The sequence below is a fragment of the Haliotis asinina genome, chromosome 1, assembly GCF_037392515.1.
Source record: "Haliotis asinina isolate JCU_RB_2024 chromosome 1, JCU_Hal_asi_v2, whole genome shotgun sequence".
Taxonomy (NCBI): domain Eukaryota; kingdom Metazoa; phylum Mollusca; class Gastropoda; order Lepetellida; family Haliotidae; genus Haliotis; species Haliotis asinina.
Window position 1 is genome coordinate 76427452 of NC_090280.1, and position 21467 is coordinate 76448918.

The 21467-nt window shown below is 39.8% G+C and overlaps 1 protein-coding gene across 1 annotated transcript; it reads right to left on the minus strand.

The window, feature by feature from the left end:
• Positions 1-66: 66 nt before the first annotated feature.
• On the minus strand, positions 67-18936 carry LOC137297278 (uncharacterized). The gene is made up of 2 exons (XM_067829295.1): positions 18847-18936; positions 67-8252 (listed from the first exon to the last, which is right to left on the minus strand). The coding sequence occupies exon 2, from the start codon at positions 8102-8104 to the stop codon at positions 2225-2227; it is 5880 nt and encodes a 1959-aa protein (XP_067685396.1). The 5' UTR covers positions 8105-8252; positions 18847-18936; the 3' UTR covers positions 67-2224.
• Between the last annotated feature and the right edge of the window lie 2531 nt (positions 18937-21467).

Below are 21467 nucleotides of genomic sequence, written 5' to 3' on the forward strand. Positions count from 1 at the left end.
AGACCAGATTATCCACCGGTTGTAATACCACAGCAGGATTTGTTGTCAACAACAACACAACACAAATTTTCATTGACAGTTTATTCACAACACTTCTTAAACTATGTAAAGTTAAATTAACAGTCTTTAAAGCTAGTCCAATTTCGGTTTTGTGAAGCTTGCTTAAGTTTAAGAATAAGACAATCAGAAAAGGCAACACTTGCCACATGCATAACACTTATATAATAAACTTCATCTCATTTCCAAGAGAACCAGCATGGTTGACCAGCAATATTCATACCTGTGTATCAATATTTCCACTCAATATCTGCTGTCTAAATGTTCAGTTTAGAATGTCCAGAAGAAAATAATTACTGTATCACAGATAATATGCAAAAAAACAAAACAAGTTCAGAAAAAACATATATAATCTCACCCACATGCCTCCTGATTTTGATTATAATTAATAAATATCCTAGGCTTGTCAAGGATATTATTACCTTTATCAACGTGTGGTGATATAATTGATATCAGCAGATACGAGGGTGAGATTCTATTTAATATACAAAATAATTTTCCATTAGTTTTCAATGACAAATCTACACCTCTGAACAGAGCACTAGCATTATATTTGCAGTGCAGCAATGTCATAGCAATGTGACGCCATCAAGTTCACTGTCATTGCATTGTGCAAAATCTACCGGTAAAGCGATATCTCCTTGGAAATATCATCAGATCTCACAGAAAAGCGATATCTCCTGTGGAGCACAGTTTTGGATGATAAATCAATAGTTAATAAGCACTGTGGAAGTGAAATTAAGATTATGGTGGCGGTGACCATTGCATGCAGGCAATTCTATAGTTCATCCAATCAGCTCATTGCTGCCTGTAAGGGCCTACTCTACTTTTGGCACACTTGTTTCAATGTCGGTCAACAGTCATGGTTGCATTTGTTTTTGGGTGTTATGAAAGATTGGAGGAAAACACACAGAAGACAACATATTTATACAATCATGATAATTCCAACTAGGCATCAGCAGTAAAAAAAGATGTTAGTAAGAAGCCAAAACTTTTACATATTTATCCCTAATTATCCAAGTCTCCATGCCTTTCTGGCTTCTCATTTTGCAACACTTTACAAAAAATCATATATAAAAATGTTTATGAACCACTCCTTGCAAACTTTATTCCATGACATTGAAGTGTCAACTATGATCCGATTCAAGAAAAATATTCTTATGCAACCCTTCACCGCACACACACATAACTTGATGCATTTGTCAGATACCATTTGATCTTCCAAGTCATTGCTATATGTATCTGAAAACTTACGATGAATTTCACTCTAAACAAAATAGTACATCAAATAAAATGAAATAAACATTGCCAATACATATAATTTTACCAGTCCAAATAAACCTGTAAACTTCATAATCTTTTTTACTTAAAATAAAAATTGATCATAGTTGCAAACTGCAATTACTAGATAGTATTATGAGGGGGTAAGTGCAGTAGTTGAAACAGAGAAACAAAAGCATGTGCAGTACATGATCAGTGTTAACTCAGACCATCCAAGCTTGTTCTCAGTGTTTCATTTCATACGCATAGCCCAATGTCATACAAGCCAATACACAAGACCCCATGTATCACATGTGCTTCATTGTGGAGCAAGACTAAAGTCGTGGAAACTCTGAAGACCTCTCCACACCCCACCATTGCATAACCTTAAACTGATTTGGGACCTAAACTGTACACAGGATCAAACACCAACATACAGGAGTGTGCACAAAACAGAGTCAACTGTACAATTACAACTATGCAATTCCAAATGTGTTTATTACTCTTGGAATCACTATCAGATAGTAAACATCAAGGATAACAAATGCTGAACAACAACAAAAGATAACATATGCTGAACATTAAAAGGAATGCAACTTTCCAAAAACTGACATCTCATACAAGTAAGCCTTCATGTTTATGTCTTCTACTTAACAAACTGACACAAGAAACGTTTTCTTTTGCTGTTCAGTACGTTCATGACAGTGAGACACTCTACAAAAATTAAATATGCATAATTCCAAACACAATATATCATTCATAGCATTTTTATGGTGAAAGAACATCTTTTCTGCCTTCATCCTCTTTCCTCCTGTCAAGTTCACATTCCTTAAGTTCCGGCCTCATTTGAACTAGAAACTTCTGTTGGTTGGTAAATCTTTTATAGGATCATGTTTTAGGAATGGGGTCAATAATTATCAAAACAGCCACCGTGTTTTTCACTCAAATGGTCGTAACATGCTCTAGATTCACGAAACCAGGCAAGGCACAACCAACAGAAGCTGCATTTGCAAGCTTTACAGTGCATATTATTGCAACCTTCTGTTTTCTCTATTGGGGTCTTACAGTTTGGGCACTTCTTGGTTGTTTTGGCATGGGCTGCCAGCCAAGCTTCAAGGCTGCCTTCATCATCCTTGGCACTGTTGTACATGGCACACGTCAGTCCATCATGATACTGAATGTGGCATGAAGTGCATATTCTCACACTGCAGTCAGGGCACCTGAACACAGATCCCTTTGAGGTCACTCGGTACACCATGTCACAGTTTGGGGTCAAGCAGTACTTGAAGGTTTTGGTGTTTTTGCTTACAAAGGAACTCAAAGAAGCGCTAGCCAGATTTGCAGTAGTGAATGTTCCTTCTCGCACAAAATTGGACAAATCCTTCCATACAAATGGCTGACCACATCCATCATGCCCACAAACGCAGGGGAAGTCTCGTCCAGTGACTGCAGTTTCCAGCTGTCTCCTGACACAGTCCAGGCAGTAGGCATGCCCACAACACTGCAGCCTGTACAATTCCTTTGGTTCTATTGGGCAGAAACAGACACAACAATCGGGCAGCTCCTCCTCCTCTGATGTTTTGACACCCTCCAGCAATTTAGATGAAATGTCATCTATGACCTTGACAGCTTTGCCAATATCTTCAGCTGATCCCACCAACTTTACAATCTGTCGCTTGAAGTTCAGGACAACTGATCTCAGACCAAAGTCCTTCTGTAGCTTCTCAAGTTCTATGCCATATTTATTCATCAATGTCTTCATCAGCCCATTGGGTTTGTCTCTTCCCCTCAAGTGCACCTCCATCAATTCGCCTTCGGACAGTTTCTGGAGATAATCATTGATTGAAATGCGCACTCTAGTGCATGCTTCCTGTTTCCCGCGGATTGAGAGTGTGAAGGTTCTACCATCAACTTGAATAAAAGCATTACATTTCTTTTCTGTGTCTTTCAGAAAGTCTCTACCAGCCCTGGTAAAGAGTTGACGCAAATTTGGATTTGCACCACATTCCAAAACATCTCCCTGCACAATGGTCTGAAGGTTAGCTCGAACCTTTGCCATTTCTATGGAGCTCGAGGCGTGGATATCAAGGACGACAGTTCCGCCCTTCAGTGTCTTCGAAGTCACTCCAACTTCCGTGTAACCGAAGGTCGGGAATTCTTTCAAGTATGCATCCAAGTCCTCTTTGATGGCTGCATAAACTTCTCTGTTTACATACAGTGATGACCTTATGTCTGGCTCCATAGTGACCACTCGGCCATTGATATAGAACTGCCTGGACAAACCTTGGCAAGCTGCTATTCCCTCATCTGAGTTGGTGAATGATGCAAATGCTAAGTAGTTGACACTTGTTGGAAATGGCTCTTTTACCTCCACATGGAATCTGTTGCCTGGCGAAAATGTTTTGAGCTGTGCCTGGAGTCGACTCTTGAAGGTACCCAGTTGATCTTTTGTAGTGGTTACTTTCTCTCTCACTACTGTTACCTTTTGAAATATGTCAGTCTCATCTTCATCACAGTTCAAAGAGGATAGAATTGCTTGTTTGATATCATCTTCAGTGATAGTTTGACCAAGATTTCTAAGATAAAGGCTTGTCCCACTTTTCCTGTCAATACCAACATTTACAAGTACACCTTTGATATACAATGGCCCTCTTCGCAAAATCTTTGGCATCACCTCTGGTTCAACATCAACAAACCCAAATCCTTTAGATTCTCGTCTACACCATGTTATTTTGACCTTGAACTGAGAGTCTTGATAGCCTCGGCCATGTTTCTCCGGAGCAGCAACTTCTGATGAATCAGATTTTGTGTTCTCCACAGCTTGTTTTGCTGCTTCTGAAGATTCATATGTAATACAACCCCACCTCTTTTGAGGATTCTTGAATATTCTGTGGCTCTTTATCTTTCCAAAACAGCCAAATTTGTTCAATATACTATCTTCTGAAGAATTTTCATCAGGACGATCAACAAATATTGTTCTGTATTCATCTGCCATGAGGATGTCTTTCACATCTCCTCCTTTACCAAGTATCACACGGACACCAGCATGCTCTTTAGACTGACCCAGTGGTACCTCCAAATCTTCTCCTTCCAAATACGTTTTCATAGGTCCAGCCACCTCATTGAAAAGGTGAGATAATTTGCCAGTAGCATGATCAGAGCAAAATATCTTCAGTTCCCCTTTTTCCTTTGAAGCCTCAATGACAACCAGATGTGGTTTAACAAGATTTGATGCTTCTTCCTCAAACTGTTTTAGTTTTGTAAAACCAGGACCAACAAGCTTCCAGAAAAGAAATGATCCAACATGCTCAACATGCACAGGGAGGAGTTGTTTCTTTCTCATCTCTTCAAGATCTCTCTTTAGACGTCCAGATTCTATGGCTTCAACAACCCAGGATTCATCAACTGGTGTGAGTCCTGTTATGAAGTCTTTGGATGTCTTCATGGACTGCTCGAAGACAAGCCACTCAGGAACTAAGTTGAGTGGATTCAGAACTGATGAGGGATGAGCATGAACTTGTTGATCAAGTCTAGGCGTATAATATCCTGCCTTAGCAAGTCCAAGCGAATGAGAGATGTTGGATGTGAAGCTGTCAAAGAGTATTCTCTGAAGTTTCCCATCTGCTTCTTGTGGGTCTTTGAACTCATGTGTGACCTTCACTTTTGTCTCCTTCTTCAAGAGAGTCATCACCTCATTTACTGTCTCTCTGGCAATTCGCAGAGATTTGGAGTTAAGGCTGTTTGCAAAGCACCATTTGTTTTTCTGCTTTTCTGGCTCTTTGTTCCATTCTCTGTAGACATTCAGCAAAGTGAGACTATCACCACCATTGTGGCAGAACTGTATCTTCAGTTTGTCAGCTTTCTTCTTATTGTCGTCACTGCCCCCTCTGAAAAATATGGAGCTTCCAACATTACTCACAGCTGCAAGAACCACAGCATCAAAGAGAACATCTTCAGATCTTCCTTTCTGGATAATAAGTCCAAGTCGAGGTTCTACAGGAAGCTTTGCTAGTTCTTTCCCTTCTTCTGTGATCTTATTGTCTTTGACTGCACCAAGTTCCTCAAGTGTAGTCATAGCTGCAGCTATTGCTGATTGCTCTGGTGATTGAACAAATTCATACTCAAGTGGATTAATTCCAAGCTCTGTCAGTTTCAGCATAGCCTGCCCAAGGTGAACTTTGAGTATCTCTGGCAGTGATACTGCTTCCATTTCACGATATGTCTCTTCACTGTAGAGTCTGTAACATTTTCCAGGACCTGTTCTTCCTGCTCGACCTTTCCTCTGATCTGCTGAGCTGCGACTAATGAGAACTACACTCAATATGCTCATATTCCGACGAGGATCATAACGTTTCTCTTTTGCAAGGCCAGTATCAATTACATACTTAATTCCCGGAATGGTGATGGAAGTCTCTGCACTGTTTGTAGCAAAGACAATCTTTCGTATACCTGGAGCAGTGGCCTGAAACACTAACTGCTGCTCATCTGGTTGAATCTGACCATGAAGAACCAAACATTTGAAGTCAGTCCTTCCCTGCAGTCTGTTCATGAAATTTTCACTGCACCTCTCGGTCTCTAAAGGAGATGTTACGAAGACCAGAATGTCACCTGGGGGATCCTTTGTGTGGACATGTACAGCCTTGTTGACAGCTTCTTCCTGATAGTTATCAGAATTCTTGCCCCCATCACCTTCAGCTAGGTACTCAATTTCAACGGGAAACATTCTGCCAGATACTCTCAAGACAGGGCAGTCACCAAAATACCTGACAAAGACATCAGGGTCAATAGTTGCTGATGTAATTATTGCCCTGAGATCAGGGCGCTGTTTCAAGCACATCTTCAGCATTCCAAGGAGTAGGTCAGTGTAGATGCTTCTCTCATGTGCCTCATCTACTATAACACAGCTGTATCCAGACAAAGTTGGATCTTTCAGGCATTCATTCAGGAGGCAGTGATCAGTCATGTACAGGATCTTGGTAGCTCCTCCGCATTTGGAACGCATTCCTACTCTGTAACCTACTACATTGCCCACATTTGTTACCAGCTCAGAAGCAACATGGGTTGCTAGACTTATGGCTGCAACTTTCCTGGGCTGTGTGCACACGATTAAACCATCTTTGCTGAAGCCAGCCTGATGGAGGTACTGTGTCATCTGTGTGCTCTTCCCTGATCCAGTCTCGCCTAATATCACACAAACCTGGTTGTCCTGTACCGTTTTGATTATATCATTTCTTCTGGCATACATAGGCAGTGCTGAAGTAAGCCTACAAAGCTCGATACCAAAGTCTCTCCTTAGATCGCCAATGTGTTTAGCATAGGTATTGTCTTTCCACAGTGAAACAAGTTTTGGCACCAAGCCCTGCATAAACGTTATAAACTGTTCTTTCTGCAGTTTCAGCTCTTCCAACTTATCCTTGAGAGCAGTCTTTTCATGCTGTATTGCTTCATACTCATCAATAGATACATGTTTGTTTGTGGAAAGTCTCTCAATATTCTTGGAAGTAACATTGATTTTATCCATATGATCACTCAAAGCTTTCGCTTCCCTTCTTTTAATAATGGTGAGATGCTGTTCAAATTCCTTTTCATCTCTCTTAGTTGGAAGATCCATTGCCTCATTCCTGTCTAGTGTGCAAACTAACTTTGTCTTTGATTCTCTGTTACTTAATTTCAGTAAATTTCCAACTTTGTTTGCCACAGATTTACTCGGTGCTTCAACTGAAACTACAGTGTTGCTTCCAACATGTTCCATTTTCACAACTTTCACTACTTGGTCAGTCTGCATCCGTGCACGAAGAAAACCTTCAACATCATAGTCTGGGTCAAGTCTTTGCTGGATTCTAACATACAGAATAACAGAAATCTGCTTTCCAACTTTATTTCTCAGGAACCCATCAAACTCATCCGTGGGTTTGATCTTCTTCTGGGCTCTCCTCTTTGTGCCTTTCTGTACCTCCCGTTTCTGCTCCCCTTTCTGATTAGCTTCCAGTTTGTTTTCTTTGCCCTCCAGGACATCTTTGATGTGTGTTTCTTCTGACACACTTCTGGTCTTTCTTGTGCTCTTGTCGACATTATCTCCTCTTTCATAATGTGTTTGCTTGGGATTACTTTTTTGTGCCTCTCCTTTCTGATTAGCTTCCAATTTGTTTTCGTTTCCCTCCAGCACATCTTTGGTGGGTGTTCCTTCTGACAAGCACCTGGTCTTTGTTGTGGTCCTGGTGACAGTTTTTCTTCTTCCATGTTGTGTTTTCTCAGGAGGAACTTCTTGATTAATCTGTTGCTCTGAGGGAGCTTCCACAGTTTTGACATGTGTGCTTTCTTTTGTGTCTTGTTTAAATTGGCTCTCTCTTGGCTTCTTCTGTCTTTCCTTGTCACCTTTTCTTGAAGAAATATCACCTTTTGATCTTTCATAAATTACACTCTCCCTTTCTGTGGGGGCCTGCTTGTTGTTGGTAGCCCTAAGACGGTGCAGAGACTGATCATCCACAGCAGGAATGTCTTTCATTTCTTTAGAAGAGTCTGGTCGATCATCTTTTGCCTGATCTTTCTTCAAACTTGTTCTCGGTTTTGGGACAGGTATTCTACCTTTCCAATTCATCGCTGCCCTCTCGTTATCAGATATGCTTCCATCACTGATGCTCTTTGAATGGTCCACTGGCAAATTACTTGGCAACACAGCAACTGAACCATCAGCAAGATCAGATCTAACATAGATTTGAGTTTTAATAGACCCATTTTCATCATCTGTCAGCCCTTCCTCATTGGATACTGGAGGGATGGCTGCCATCTTGGTGACAGCGAAAAACGTTGATGCTGCAACTGGTTTCCGTCTGCAAAGGCTTCAGAATATCTGTTCTACCTTGCACATCAAGATTCAGTTCAAAGCTACGCCTGCTCACCCCTTCATTGGTCTCTTCCTACACAAACATTTCCATCTGAAAAAGAATAAATATATATGAAACAGTGAACTTGATTTTCAACTGACATGGGGTTGTGCAGTAGCTTAGTCATTAAGGCCATCCCTCATCAAACCAAACCAGTTATAATTCCCCACATGGGTGCAATTGTGTGAAGTCCATTTCTGGTGTCCCCCATCATGATATTGCTAAAGGGGCCTTCACACAGCAAACTGAAGTTTGACAACACATGTTGTTGAAATTTTAAAAGTTGTCAAACTCAGGCTTTCACACGTCAATACATTTTGTCAAACTTTCGTGACATTTGAGCACATTTGTCTCTGTCAGTGCAGTCATGTGACAATTTCGTTGGCTGTGATTGGTCGTTTCTAAACAACTCAAGTTTGACAACACTTCACATGTCCACATGTTGTAAGTTAATCTATGGCACTTACGACCACCTTAGCGCTAAGACAGCTTCGAAAATCTAGCCCCTGACGTTTTGGTAATTTCTCTGACTTTGTTGCTCAGGTGGAAAAGAGCGTACATGGAGTTGAAGATACAGGTGTCAATAGATGGGGCTTGTTGCTACCCTACCTGGTGTTTGGCATTATGAAAGATAAAAATGTTGATTTGTTGGCTGTCAGAAAAATGGTTCTGCAAGAAATATCCATTTTAAAATGTAGCACAGTATCTTTTTGTAAGCACTATCACACCAGTATTAGTATTGCTTTATGTCACATTATCAGTATTCCAGCAATACAGTGACGGTTGGGCTTGACTCAGTGTACGGCATAATAAGCAAACATTCTTACCCTGGGGTGCAGTAGCAGTACCACTTCACACTAGCATTCACAGATATTATGTACTTAACTGTGTAAATGTATCGACATTCAAACCCTTTTCACCCCACCTTCTGAATTTCCAAGTGGATAGGTTCCAACATACACTTAACAAGCGAAGCTGGTGACCATGTATGTGGGAGATATACAGGATACTAGACAACCTTCCATGTACGACCACTTTTTTAATACCAGTTTTCAATTTGGTACTAAATATTTAACTATACAGTTTAAAACAAATGGTATTTCTTGGAAGTGAGTTTAGTATTACTCTCCAACATAAATTGATAGCTACTGGCTACAGTGTGATGACTCTTAGCTTTCCATGAATCAAGCAAGTCATACTTAAAGCATTGTGTGATTGTAGATTCATTAAACAGTGATATCATCATGTTGTGAAGAATAAAATATCAGAAAGGTATAGATATGTTTTAGTTTATGTAGAATATGTGTCGTTTTAAATAAGGAAACAAGACATTCATGGCTGCCGTTTGAGCCCAATTATATTAGATAAAGCAACACAAAGTGCCTACAACTGGTACCCAAGAATATGAACACAGAACCTACTACACTAGAATACGAACATAGGACCTACTACTCAAGAACATCAACACGGCCTACTAAACTAGAACATGAACACATGACCTACTACCATGGAATATGAACACAGGACCTAATACACTAGAATATGAAAACAAGGCAACATTCCTAGAATGTGAACACAGGACCTTCTACCCTAGAAAATCAACATAGGACCTACTCAACTAGAACATAAACACAGGACCTACTACCCTAGAACAGGAACTCAGGACCAACTACCCTAGAACTTCAACACAGGACCTACTATCCCAGAATATGATCACAGGACCTAATACCCAGAAATATGAACAGATGACCCCCTCCCCTAGAATATGAACACAGGACTTACTACCCTAGTACCTACTACCATAGAAAATGAACATAGGAACTACTACCATTGAATATGAAAACAGGACCTACTATCCTAGAATGTAAACACATGGCAACATTCCTAGAATATAAACACAGGACCTTCTACCTGAGAACATCAACATAGGACCTACTACCCTAAACTATGAACACAGGACCTACTACCCTAGAATATGAGCATAGGACCTGCTACCTAGAACATCAACACAGGGCCAGCTACCCTACTCCACTATAACATCAACACAGGACCTTGAACTACCCTAGTAAATACACACAGGACCTACTACCCTAAACTATGAACACAGGACCTACTACCCTAAACTATGAACACAGGACCTACTACACTAAACTATGAACACAGGACCTCCTACCCTAGAACATCAACACAGGACAGCTACCCTAAAACATCAACACAGGACCAGCTACCCTAGTAAATAAACACAGGACCTACTACCCTAAACTATGAACACAGGACCTACTACCCTAAACTATGAACACAGGACCTACTACACTAAACTATGAACACAGGACATGTTACCCTAGAAGATGAACATAGGACCTGCTACCTAGAACATCAACACAGGACCAGCTACCCTACTCCACTATAACATCAACACAGGACCTACTACACAAGAATGTTAACACAGGACCTACTACTCTAGAACATCAACACAGGACCTACTACCCTAGAACACAAACACTGAACCTACAACTCTAGAACACAAACACTGGACCTACTACTCTAGAACGTCAACACAAGAGCAGGTACCATAGAATATCAACACAGGAACGAATACCCTAGAATATCAACACAGGACCCACTGAACTAGAACATTAACACAGGACAGCTACCCTAGAACATACACACAGGATCTACTACCTTACAATATGACCACAGGACTTACTACCCTAGAGCATCAACACAGGACCTACTACCCTAGAACATAAACACAGGACCTACTACCCTAGAACACAAACATGGGGCCTACTACCCTAGAACATCAACACAGAACCTACTACCCTAGAACATAAACACAGGACCTACTACCCTAGAACATCAACACAGGACCTACTACACAAGAATGTTAACACAGGACCTACTACTCTAGAACATCAACACATGACCTACTACCCTAGAACACAAACACTGGACCTACAACTCTAGAACACAAACACTGGACCTACAACTCTAGAACATCAACACTGGACCTACTACTCTAGAACGTCAACACAAGAGCAGGTACCATAGAATATCAACACAGGAACGAATACCCTAGAATATCAACACAGGACCCACTGAACTAGAACATTGACACAGGCCCTTCTACCCTAGAACATACACACAGGATCTACTACCTTAGAATATGACCACAGGACTTACTACCCAAGAGCATCAACACAGGACCTACTACCCTAGAACATAAACACAGGACCTACTACCCTAGAACACAAACATGGGGCCTACTACCCTAGAACATCAACACAGAACCTACTACCCTAGAACATAAACACAGGATCTACTACCCTAGAACATCAACACAGGACCTACTGAACTAGGACATATAGATAGGACCTACTCCACTATAACATCAACACAGGACCTACTATAATAGAATATGAACACGGGGCCTACTACCCTAGAACATCAACACAGGACCTACTGAACTAGGACATATAGATAGGACCTACTCCACTATAACATCAACACAGGACCTACTCCACTATAACATCAACACAGAACCTACTCCCCTAGAACATAAACACAGGGCCTACTACCCTAGAACATCAACACAGGACCTACTGAACTAGGACATATAGACAGGACCTACTCCACTATAACATCAACACAGGACCTACTCCACTATAACATCAACACAGGACCTACTATAATAGAATATGAACACAGGATCTACAACCCTAGAACATCAACACATGACCTACAGCACAGGCACAAGAACACAGGACCTACTACACAGGCACAAGAACACAGGATCTACTTACTACCCTAGAATATCAACACAGGACCTACTACACAGGCACAAGAACACAGAACCTACTACACAGGTACAAGAACACAGGATCTACTTACTACCCTAGAATATCAACACAGGACCTACTACACAGGCACAAGAACACAGGACCAACTACACAGGTACAAGAAAACAGGATCTACTTACTACCCTAGAATATCAACACAGGACCTACTACACAGGCACAAGAACACAGGACCTACTTACTACCCAAGAACATCCACACAGGACCTACTACACAGGCACAAGAACACAGGACCTACTACACGGGCACATACACACAGGACCTACCAGCTTACAACATGAAGGGTACCGCTTGTTCAGCTTGACCCGGGCTCACTTGCACAGAACAATCTTCATACTACAGTTATTGTAAATCTCAGGATAACAATCTTAAGCTTCAGCTACGATTACCACTCACATGCACAAAGAGATTTTAGGTAAAGATCAAATCAAATTTTACAGTTGGTTCGGACCAATTCTTATCCTATCCAGATTAACACCCACCTTGCCTACAACTAATATACACCTTCTTAACAGATCCTAATAATCAACCCTTGCATCCTCCTTATATACACCTTCTTACCCTATCCATATAAACACCCTTTGCCCCCGTCCTAATATGCAACGTCTTACCCTACCCAAACAAACAATTGCCCCCTCCTAATATACATCTTCTTACCCCATCCAAATAAACAGTCTTCAATGACCCCGTCCTAATATACACTGTCTTACCCTATGCTAGTAAACAACTGTTGCCCCCTCCTAAGATTTGTCTCCTCACTCTATCCAAATAAACAACCACTGTCCTTGCCCAATATACACCTTCTTACCCTATCCAAACAACCAACCACTGTACATGTCCTTGCCCAATATACACCTTCTTACCCTATCCAAATAAACAACCACTGTACATGTCCTTGCCCAATATACACCTTCTTACCCTATCCAAATAAACAACCACTGTACATGTCCTTGCCCAATATACACCTTCTTACCCTATCCAAATAAACAACCACTGTACATGCCCTTGCCCAATATACACCTTCTTACATATCCAAATAACCAACCACTGTACATGTCCTTGCCCAATATACACCTTCTTACCCTATCCAAATAACCAACCACTGTACATGTCCTTGCCCAATATACACCTTCTTACCCTATCCAAATAAACAACCACTGTACATGTCCTTGCCCAATATACACCTTCTTACCCTATCCAAATAACCAACCACTGTACATGTCCTTGCCCAATATACACCTTCTTACCCTATCCAAATAACCAACCACTGTACATGTCCTTGCCCAATATACACCTTCTTACCCTATCCAAATAACCAACCACTGTACATGTCCTTGCCCAATATACACCTTCTTACATATCCAAATAAATACCCCCTTTGCCCTCCCTTCTTCCCCCTCCCCACCCCAAAAATACAACTTCTTACCTGACACAAAGTAACATGTCCTTGCATCTTGAAACACAGACACCCTCCTAATAAACACCCAAGTAAACACTGTAATAAACAGCCCCCTTATTCCCTGCTAACATACTACACCTTCTTACCTGTACTTTGACAATGGTTAGAGGGTGGGGGTGGGAGGAAGTATTTGAACCATCATCAGCCAAACCAACACCACCATCCCCCACCCACCTGGCCTTAACCCCGTGGATGCCACAGGGACATATATGTCCCTCCTCTTCACCCCTCACTTTGAAGTCCAATAAAATTCTAAACATAACATGCACATATATATAATTCCCTGTTTCCTGATACCATCCACTATTATCTCAGACCAAGCTTAAGTGTTTCAAACTGCCTTTCACAATAGGCTTCATCGACATATATACTAATCCGGAAACAGTGTCGCCATTTTCCGACGTAACAAAATGCACAAATCATGCCATGACGTCAACTAAAATGTCACATTATTTTCAGTTATTTCATTACATTTGAAGATGTGTCTGTTACTCCATTAATAATGATGCAAAATTAATCAAAATACATCTACACAAACAGGAGAATATGGGAATCTAAGAACTACATTATGCATCCGATTGGGACACCCAAATTGCTATTACCTGCTTTCTCATGTAGAGCGGTGTCAGGTATTACCAAACAAACGGCTATTAACAAAATTCCATTTCTGTCTTGTTTACTCAATTTGCTGATCGCTACTGCAAGGTTTATGCGCATGTCGTGAAATGGAAACTCTACCGGAAAAATGATTGTCTGTTCCTTAAATATATTTCAAAAGAAGCAGAGAAGAAATATATTTCAAAAGAAGCAGAGGAGAAAACTGACGAGAGGACAAGCAAGTGGCATCACATCTTTAAACCGTGTGTGTATATTGTCGATGAGATGGCTAAGCCAGCAAGTCTTGGTCAGTACTGGGATACCCCATTCTAAATATATAAACATGTCTATTTAAGTGCATTACACAGTTCCAAACCATAATATAAAGCTTTGTTAGCCATACATGGACTGTATCAGCACTACCCCATCATTGTGCAGCCTTGTCATCCTTTACTGAACAAGCGCCATTGACCTCAGCAATTTTCGCTACCTACTTTATGCCTATGGCCGTTTGTGTCACTCTTTTGTTGATACTAAAACAAACGGCATTAATTAATCCATCTGCTGTATAAAGTGTCAAGACAAACAAAATACATGATAATTATGTGAGTTTCCATTCTCTAGTCGTAGGTGTAACAATTTAACTTGGTCTGTACCCTGCTGAAAAAAAACATGATGATTGTTTCATAAAGGAATTGGATTTACTGTACAGGCTATTGCGCTCTCCCAAGCCAAATCAGACATTAACTCCAAACATTAGTTCATGGAACAACTTACTTTTACATCAGGAACATGTTTGTTGAGGCATTTCGATAAACGTTTGAGATATTCGACCATGACCTCATAGGAACATCAAGGGCAGTTAATTTCATGACTTTGTTGAGAGTGGTTTCCCTTAGACTGTGAGTGACGGGCACCTTGCCCATCATTTCATTAATTTCACCCTTGTCCCTGTTGAAATATGTAGTTCTATTACTTTCCATGGCCAGTTAATTATGTCTCTCATAAAATATGTGTACATATCATAAAATACATACACACTAATCATGTATTTAAATGTAAGACTTCGAGTACATTATGTTCTGCATTCCAGTCTTCCGCATGCCCCATGTTTCTTGTTGTATTCAGACATGAAATAATAGAAAATGTCATTGACGCTCACTGAATTAATGCCCATATGTGATAAAGTAGCTCTGCATTCAAAACAGTTCATTTTTCTCCATAATATACATTTAATGAAATAATCTAGCAAAGAGAAAGCGACCAGAAATATATCAACTCAAAGAAAATTAAAGATCATTAAAAAAAGACACTAGAAATGATCTACTTTTGAAAAACCTGATAAATAGACACAGCACTGGAACACATTTGTGCAGACAGTATTCAGGAATATCCGTTTGATGCCTGGCAATTATATGACTTTCAAGTGAATATTGTATTGTCAACAAAACATCAATCAAGTGATCGTGCTAAAAATTAATAATTAATTAATCTTCTTCATGGACTTTCTTTCTGAATCTTTTCTTCTGCTGATGTTTCGAATAGTGAATGCTTACCTTCAAAATGCTGCATTTTGCTGCATTTTAATTTAAAAAATGAACAAATATTTCTTCTACGTTTGGGCCTAGTGTTTATCAAATTATTTAACTGACATCCTTAAATTATACGTAAGTTGAATCAGGTATGATTTACCTGGCTTAACTATTTTACTTCAAGCACTCGATATGGTCTGATTTAGAGTTTGTAGTTCTTTCATATTGCTCTCTCACATGCTAGTATGTTTCACGTTTCGGTATTTTTCAGTCAGGTGGTTAAGATCAATACAATATTTTTTTATTTGTCAATAACCGGTGATCGTAAGTCCCCATAATTCCTAGCATCGTGCCATAACTTTGATTGGGGTGGCTGTAACCAGTGTCTTTCAAAGGTGTAGATAGCACTGTCATGTGAAGAATCGTTCATGACAACTTTAATTGTTCCATACGAAACAAGAAAACTCCTCCATTGTACGCGTATGAAACAGTTGTTATCTGGTATGTAGTTGCTCAGCACCACACCTGACAAGTACCTTTTGTAACACGTGAAGTGTGTTTGACTCATGCGTAAACATACCCGCATAAATGATTTCATATGATGCGTCCATGGCAGTAGTTGTTTCACATGCATGGTTACGGCAGAATGTTATCATCGTTAACTGGATGTTGAGATAGCACATCAAACAATAACGTATTTGACCTTATTTGAAACGATAGGCATGTTCAAATACATAATAATGTACACACTATATGAGTTATAGTTACAATGTTAAACTTTACTGTTATAGAACGTGCACCTGGTATATCAGTATATTGAGTGAAGACACTTAGGTATATTAAGGCAAGACCATGCCACTATAAAAAGTATGTCGTCTTTTTATTTTTCATTTTCCCTAAAATTACAGTAGAATGACGTTAATTCGAAACAAACACTTTCTGAAACTGCAAACAAATCTACATGAATTCGTTTACCCATGGAGCAAAAAAATCACGGAGGACTCAGCTGCATGTTTCAATTATTGGTTGGTTGGTTTGATGTTCAATGCCGCACTCAACATTATTCCAGCTATACATTGGAACGGACTAAATTATACAAATTTTGGTAAAAATATGGAGGTCAGAGTACATAATATGAACGAAATGACAGCACTTGAACTTAAACACTCGTCATGGAGGACGTCAGTCCGAGGAATAGCCCGGAATAGCCTGACACAAGTGTTCGGAACAGCCCGACGTCGTAGTTCAGAAAAGCCTGACGTCATTGTTCGGAATAGCCCGACATCACTGTTCGGCAGAGCCAACAAGAGGTCAAAATCTGACAATTAGATCACCTCAAACAGTTGCCTGAAACAGGTTTACTAAGAGGGATTAACTTGTCTTCACACGTGAATATGATGCATATTGAATAGTTCATTGTGTGTATTGATTATTGTTAGGTGTGATGAAACAGGGTAGGAATTAGGCGGAATGTGGTGTTAGCTGTTCGGTAATACCCGACACCACTCTAGTACATTGGCATCTTTTCTTACAGAATGTGAAATTACCACAAGGTATCCTCTCACATTGGCCTGATTGGGGAATTTTGTGAGTGAGTGAGTGAGTTTAGTTTTACGCAGCACTCAGCAATATTACAGCTATATGGCGGTGGTCTGTAAATAATCGAGTCTGGACCAGACAATCCAGTGATCAACAACATGAGCATCGATCTGCGCAATTGGGAACCGATGACATGAGTCAACCAAGTCAGCGAGTCTGACCACCCGATCCCGATAGTCGCCTCTTACGACAAGCTGAGTCGCCTTTTATGGCAAGCATGGGTTGCTGAAGGCCTATTCTACCCCGGGACCTTCACGGGTCGGGAATTTTGTAGTGGAATAGTTTGGTTCACTGTGAACAAAACATATTGAAAATACACTGTCCATATCCACAGCAAATCCTCTTCATGTGATCTGAGTTACACTGACCTAATCAAAAGCAGAGTTATGCCTCCTTATCTTTATACGTGCAAGACCTCTCTGTCAACGTTTTTTTGGTTTTTTTTACATTTATTGCGGGTCATTTTTTTTTTTTTTTCTGGGTATGACATTATGCAGTAGCACAATATTACATCCATTTCATATACACTTATGTCATTCAGATATCAAGCTGTATTTTCTTCAATCACACCGTAAAGACAACAAATTAAAAAAATCGTAGAAGAGTGCTTTTATTGGTGCACAATAAAAAAATGGAGAAATTTACTGTTTTATAACGCACACAAAAGCTTTGGACAACATTTAGCTGTGTCTAATTTCTCAAACCCCTGTGATAGTCACAGTTATATTTATACCAACTGATAGGAAATGAAATAGAGCCACACGCAGATCCAGGACCAAATCTCGAACAATGTTCACTTTTCAAACCTTACAAAAATGTGCACCTTAAAAAATAACTCAGTATCCTGGGGGTTAATTACAAACTGTCCCTTATATCTTCATTGCAATATTATACAATATTACATTGAAATAAAGCTATTACAGTGAAACAAAATTACTGTAGCCATAATTCCTAGCAAACAAGCTCTGTGTGTGGGTGTGTGTGTGTGTGTGGGTGTGTCTGTGTGTGTGTCTGTGTGTCTCTGTGTGTCTGTGTCTGTGTAATATATATTACCGTCGTGTTATCAAGACAGTAAGACACACTTATAACAGAGAGTTATCGCCCTTCTGAACAAAAGCGCCGCTAACGCGCATGCGCAACACACGTAATCGTGCACACACCCAAAACACGGAAAGAGCAAGGGTTTCCCAGACTGTTTCGATCTCGAGTTATCGTCATAAAATTATTACATGTACGCGTATGAATAGCACATCTGTTAGTGTGTATATTTATAGCAACGTTTAGACCAAAACCTCGTCGAAATCCTTTATTGTAGTCTCAAGCAAATACGAGTGAGGCTTGACAGCCTCCCAGTGTTGAAGTACGATCATAGTGTTCACCATTTAATTGACTCTCGGCTATGTACAGCTCCATTTGCTCATAATGAAAGATATTTTCTTTTTTGTACAATCCCAAATTTCAAAATTCCAAATTCTTCTTTTCAACCTAAGTAGGACTATTTGATACTATCAAAATTATGTATATTCGTAAACTAAGCGTCGCCTCGGATGAGTATTAGTCTGATACAAGCTACCACATATGATAAAAAATGTGTAACCTACCTCCCACCTCTCATCAACGTCTGATCGACTCTATGTTTCTCAGCTGTATGCTGATGTTCAGGGTAATCACGAGACACGTGAGTGTTCATTGTGGTATACAGTGTGTTAGTGTATACAAGATCAAAGGTGTCACTCTCATCTTATCTTTTTCGTGAAAATGTTTCCGTGAATATTTGAGTAGTTTCAAAGCAGAGATTAGAAATACTATTTCATCTGAACTAGTAGTTGCAAAAAAGTCATCTATCGGCGAATTATTGAGACCTCCCGTCTTACTTTCGGTTTGGACTTTCCTGGAAATCCGAAAAAAGGACTGCTATAATTGGCTTCTCTGTAACCACAGGACCCCTCTGCGGGTCTGAAAATCGATAAACTACGTCCTGATTTACTATTCAACCCCCATACTATATACCAAGCTGGAGAGAGGCTCAGTTTGTCGAATCTCGGATCCGATCGATGTTAGAAACAAACGAATTATCACAGTGAGAAATTAAAGCGCCGGACGTTTTCACTTTCAAAATAATGTCGCAGACAACCGGTTTAGATGAAATAGTCAGTGAAAGGAGTCCGGTCGATTCATCCACCGTACACTGCGACCATTCATAAAATCCGTCTTCTGATTAAATTTAAACGTAAAGGTTTTAGAATGGTGATAATCTTATGAAATGCGTACCGTTACGGAAGTGGTAAGATCGATCTCACTCACGTATTGTAGAGACGTGCCCTAAGTTGATAGAGACTATATCGGTACATCAAACATCAGTTTTATTACTTTTTCACTTTCCATGCACGTGTAATCTGCAAAATATACATAAACTAAAAAATGATAAAGACATGCAACCTCCTTACCAGCTTATATCTTACATAATAGATAGAATAGAGAGATGTAGGTGCAATATACATGACACGTCCTTACTGTACAGTATCGTTCTCTTCAAATGTCAGCTAGAAAAAAAGAACTTGATTTTCATTTTGGTCGTGTAAAGTGTGATCAGTCCCAAAGAAAGACCAGCGATCAAGAAACCTGCACACAAAAATTAAGGCAAATAATCTATAAAAACTATTCATGATAAAATAATGAATACATTGTGTACACCGAATTCATGAAGGCTAAGGATTGCGTGTATGTTAACTGGATGGACTAGTATAAGATTAAGAAAACAAGATTGCTCTTCAATAACATGCACTGAAGTGAGTGCAATTTGAAAACATTTACTATCTGGACAAGTGGCAATGTTCAAACAGAGCAATACAGCAGACCTTACAATATCAGGCACAACTGGTTTCAGTTCACACCCTCGACTTAAATATACATGATTTCATTTTATATCTGATGTCAGTGAATTCACCAGTTCCAGCTTACTAGTTATAAATGATAGAGTCTGGCCAAAAAACTAGAAAAATAGCATGTTGTGTCCTGCAAGTCTGTAGGAAGGAAACGTGTGTCTTCTCGAGAGTAGCCCTGAGTAGGAAGTCAATATGTTCTGTTATATGCGGCGGCATTTTAATCATGTGAAATTGGCCTCTGTGTGTGTTTAGAACGCTGTTACAGTTAAGAATTTGCCGTGGCAAACAATGTAAGAAACCCCCTGTGAACCAGCAAAACAGAACAAAGACAAGTTTAAAACATACAATATTATTATTACCAAAGAGAGAATGTTATACAAAGTCACAAGTCAATTTCACAATACCGATTTCAAATGCAATGCAAATGAGACAAACTCTAAGGCAATGGGTCACAAAATATGATATAGCAAAATCCCCAAAGTCTTAGTGCGAGAGAGAAACAGTTATGCAGAAAGTAACACGGGGAGAGGTCAGTCAGCAGTAGATCAGGCGTTGACAGATGCAGAAAGATATCACTCCAGTTAAAGTCTGTGTCCCAACATGGCAACCAGCGTTTTTTATACTATTCAGTCCTTTCCCGAAAGTTCGGGCACATACGACCATCGCCAACGCTGTAGAATGCTCTAGCAGTCTCCCAGAAGTAACAAATAGAAATCCACGGGCAGATAATTTACGGAAAACCTGCTGTCCAAATCCTAAAAATGCTGACCGTCTATTATACGAAATATGACCAATCATAATTATTATTCAAAACACTAAATGTTGTGACTCTATAATAATTATTACTTAATTAATTACAAAATATACAGAAAACACACGCTGGAGTGTTTATTTTGCAATATACAGTTTGGCTGTATTTGAAGCAAGTGAAATACATGAATCGAGGGGCTTTTGTACTAAGGGATATTTATACCAAGGTGCTTTTGTGCACAGGGACTTTGGTACCAAGAGGCATTTGTTTCCAAGGGGATTTTGTCCTGAGCTGTTTTTGTACCAAAAGAACTTTGTCCCGCGGGCTTTCGTACCAATGGGTTTTTGTACATGTAGCAAGGAGCGTGTGACCTAGACGCCGACAGACTAGTATTATCTTTGTGGTCAAGTTGGAGAACGAGATAGTTTATTGTGATTACAAGCATCCTGAGGCTACAGTAATAAATATACACTAGCCGACCCCATACCTGGTTGTAGATTTGCAAACCAGGTTTCCAAGAAAGCGTAGCATTAGAAATACTAATGTTAAGATTTGCTCAGCTTGAAAACTGATTTTTTATACATGT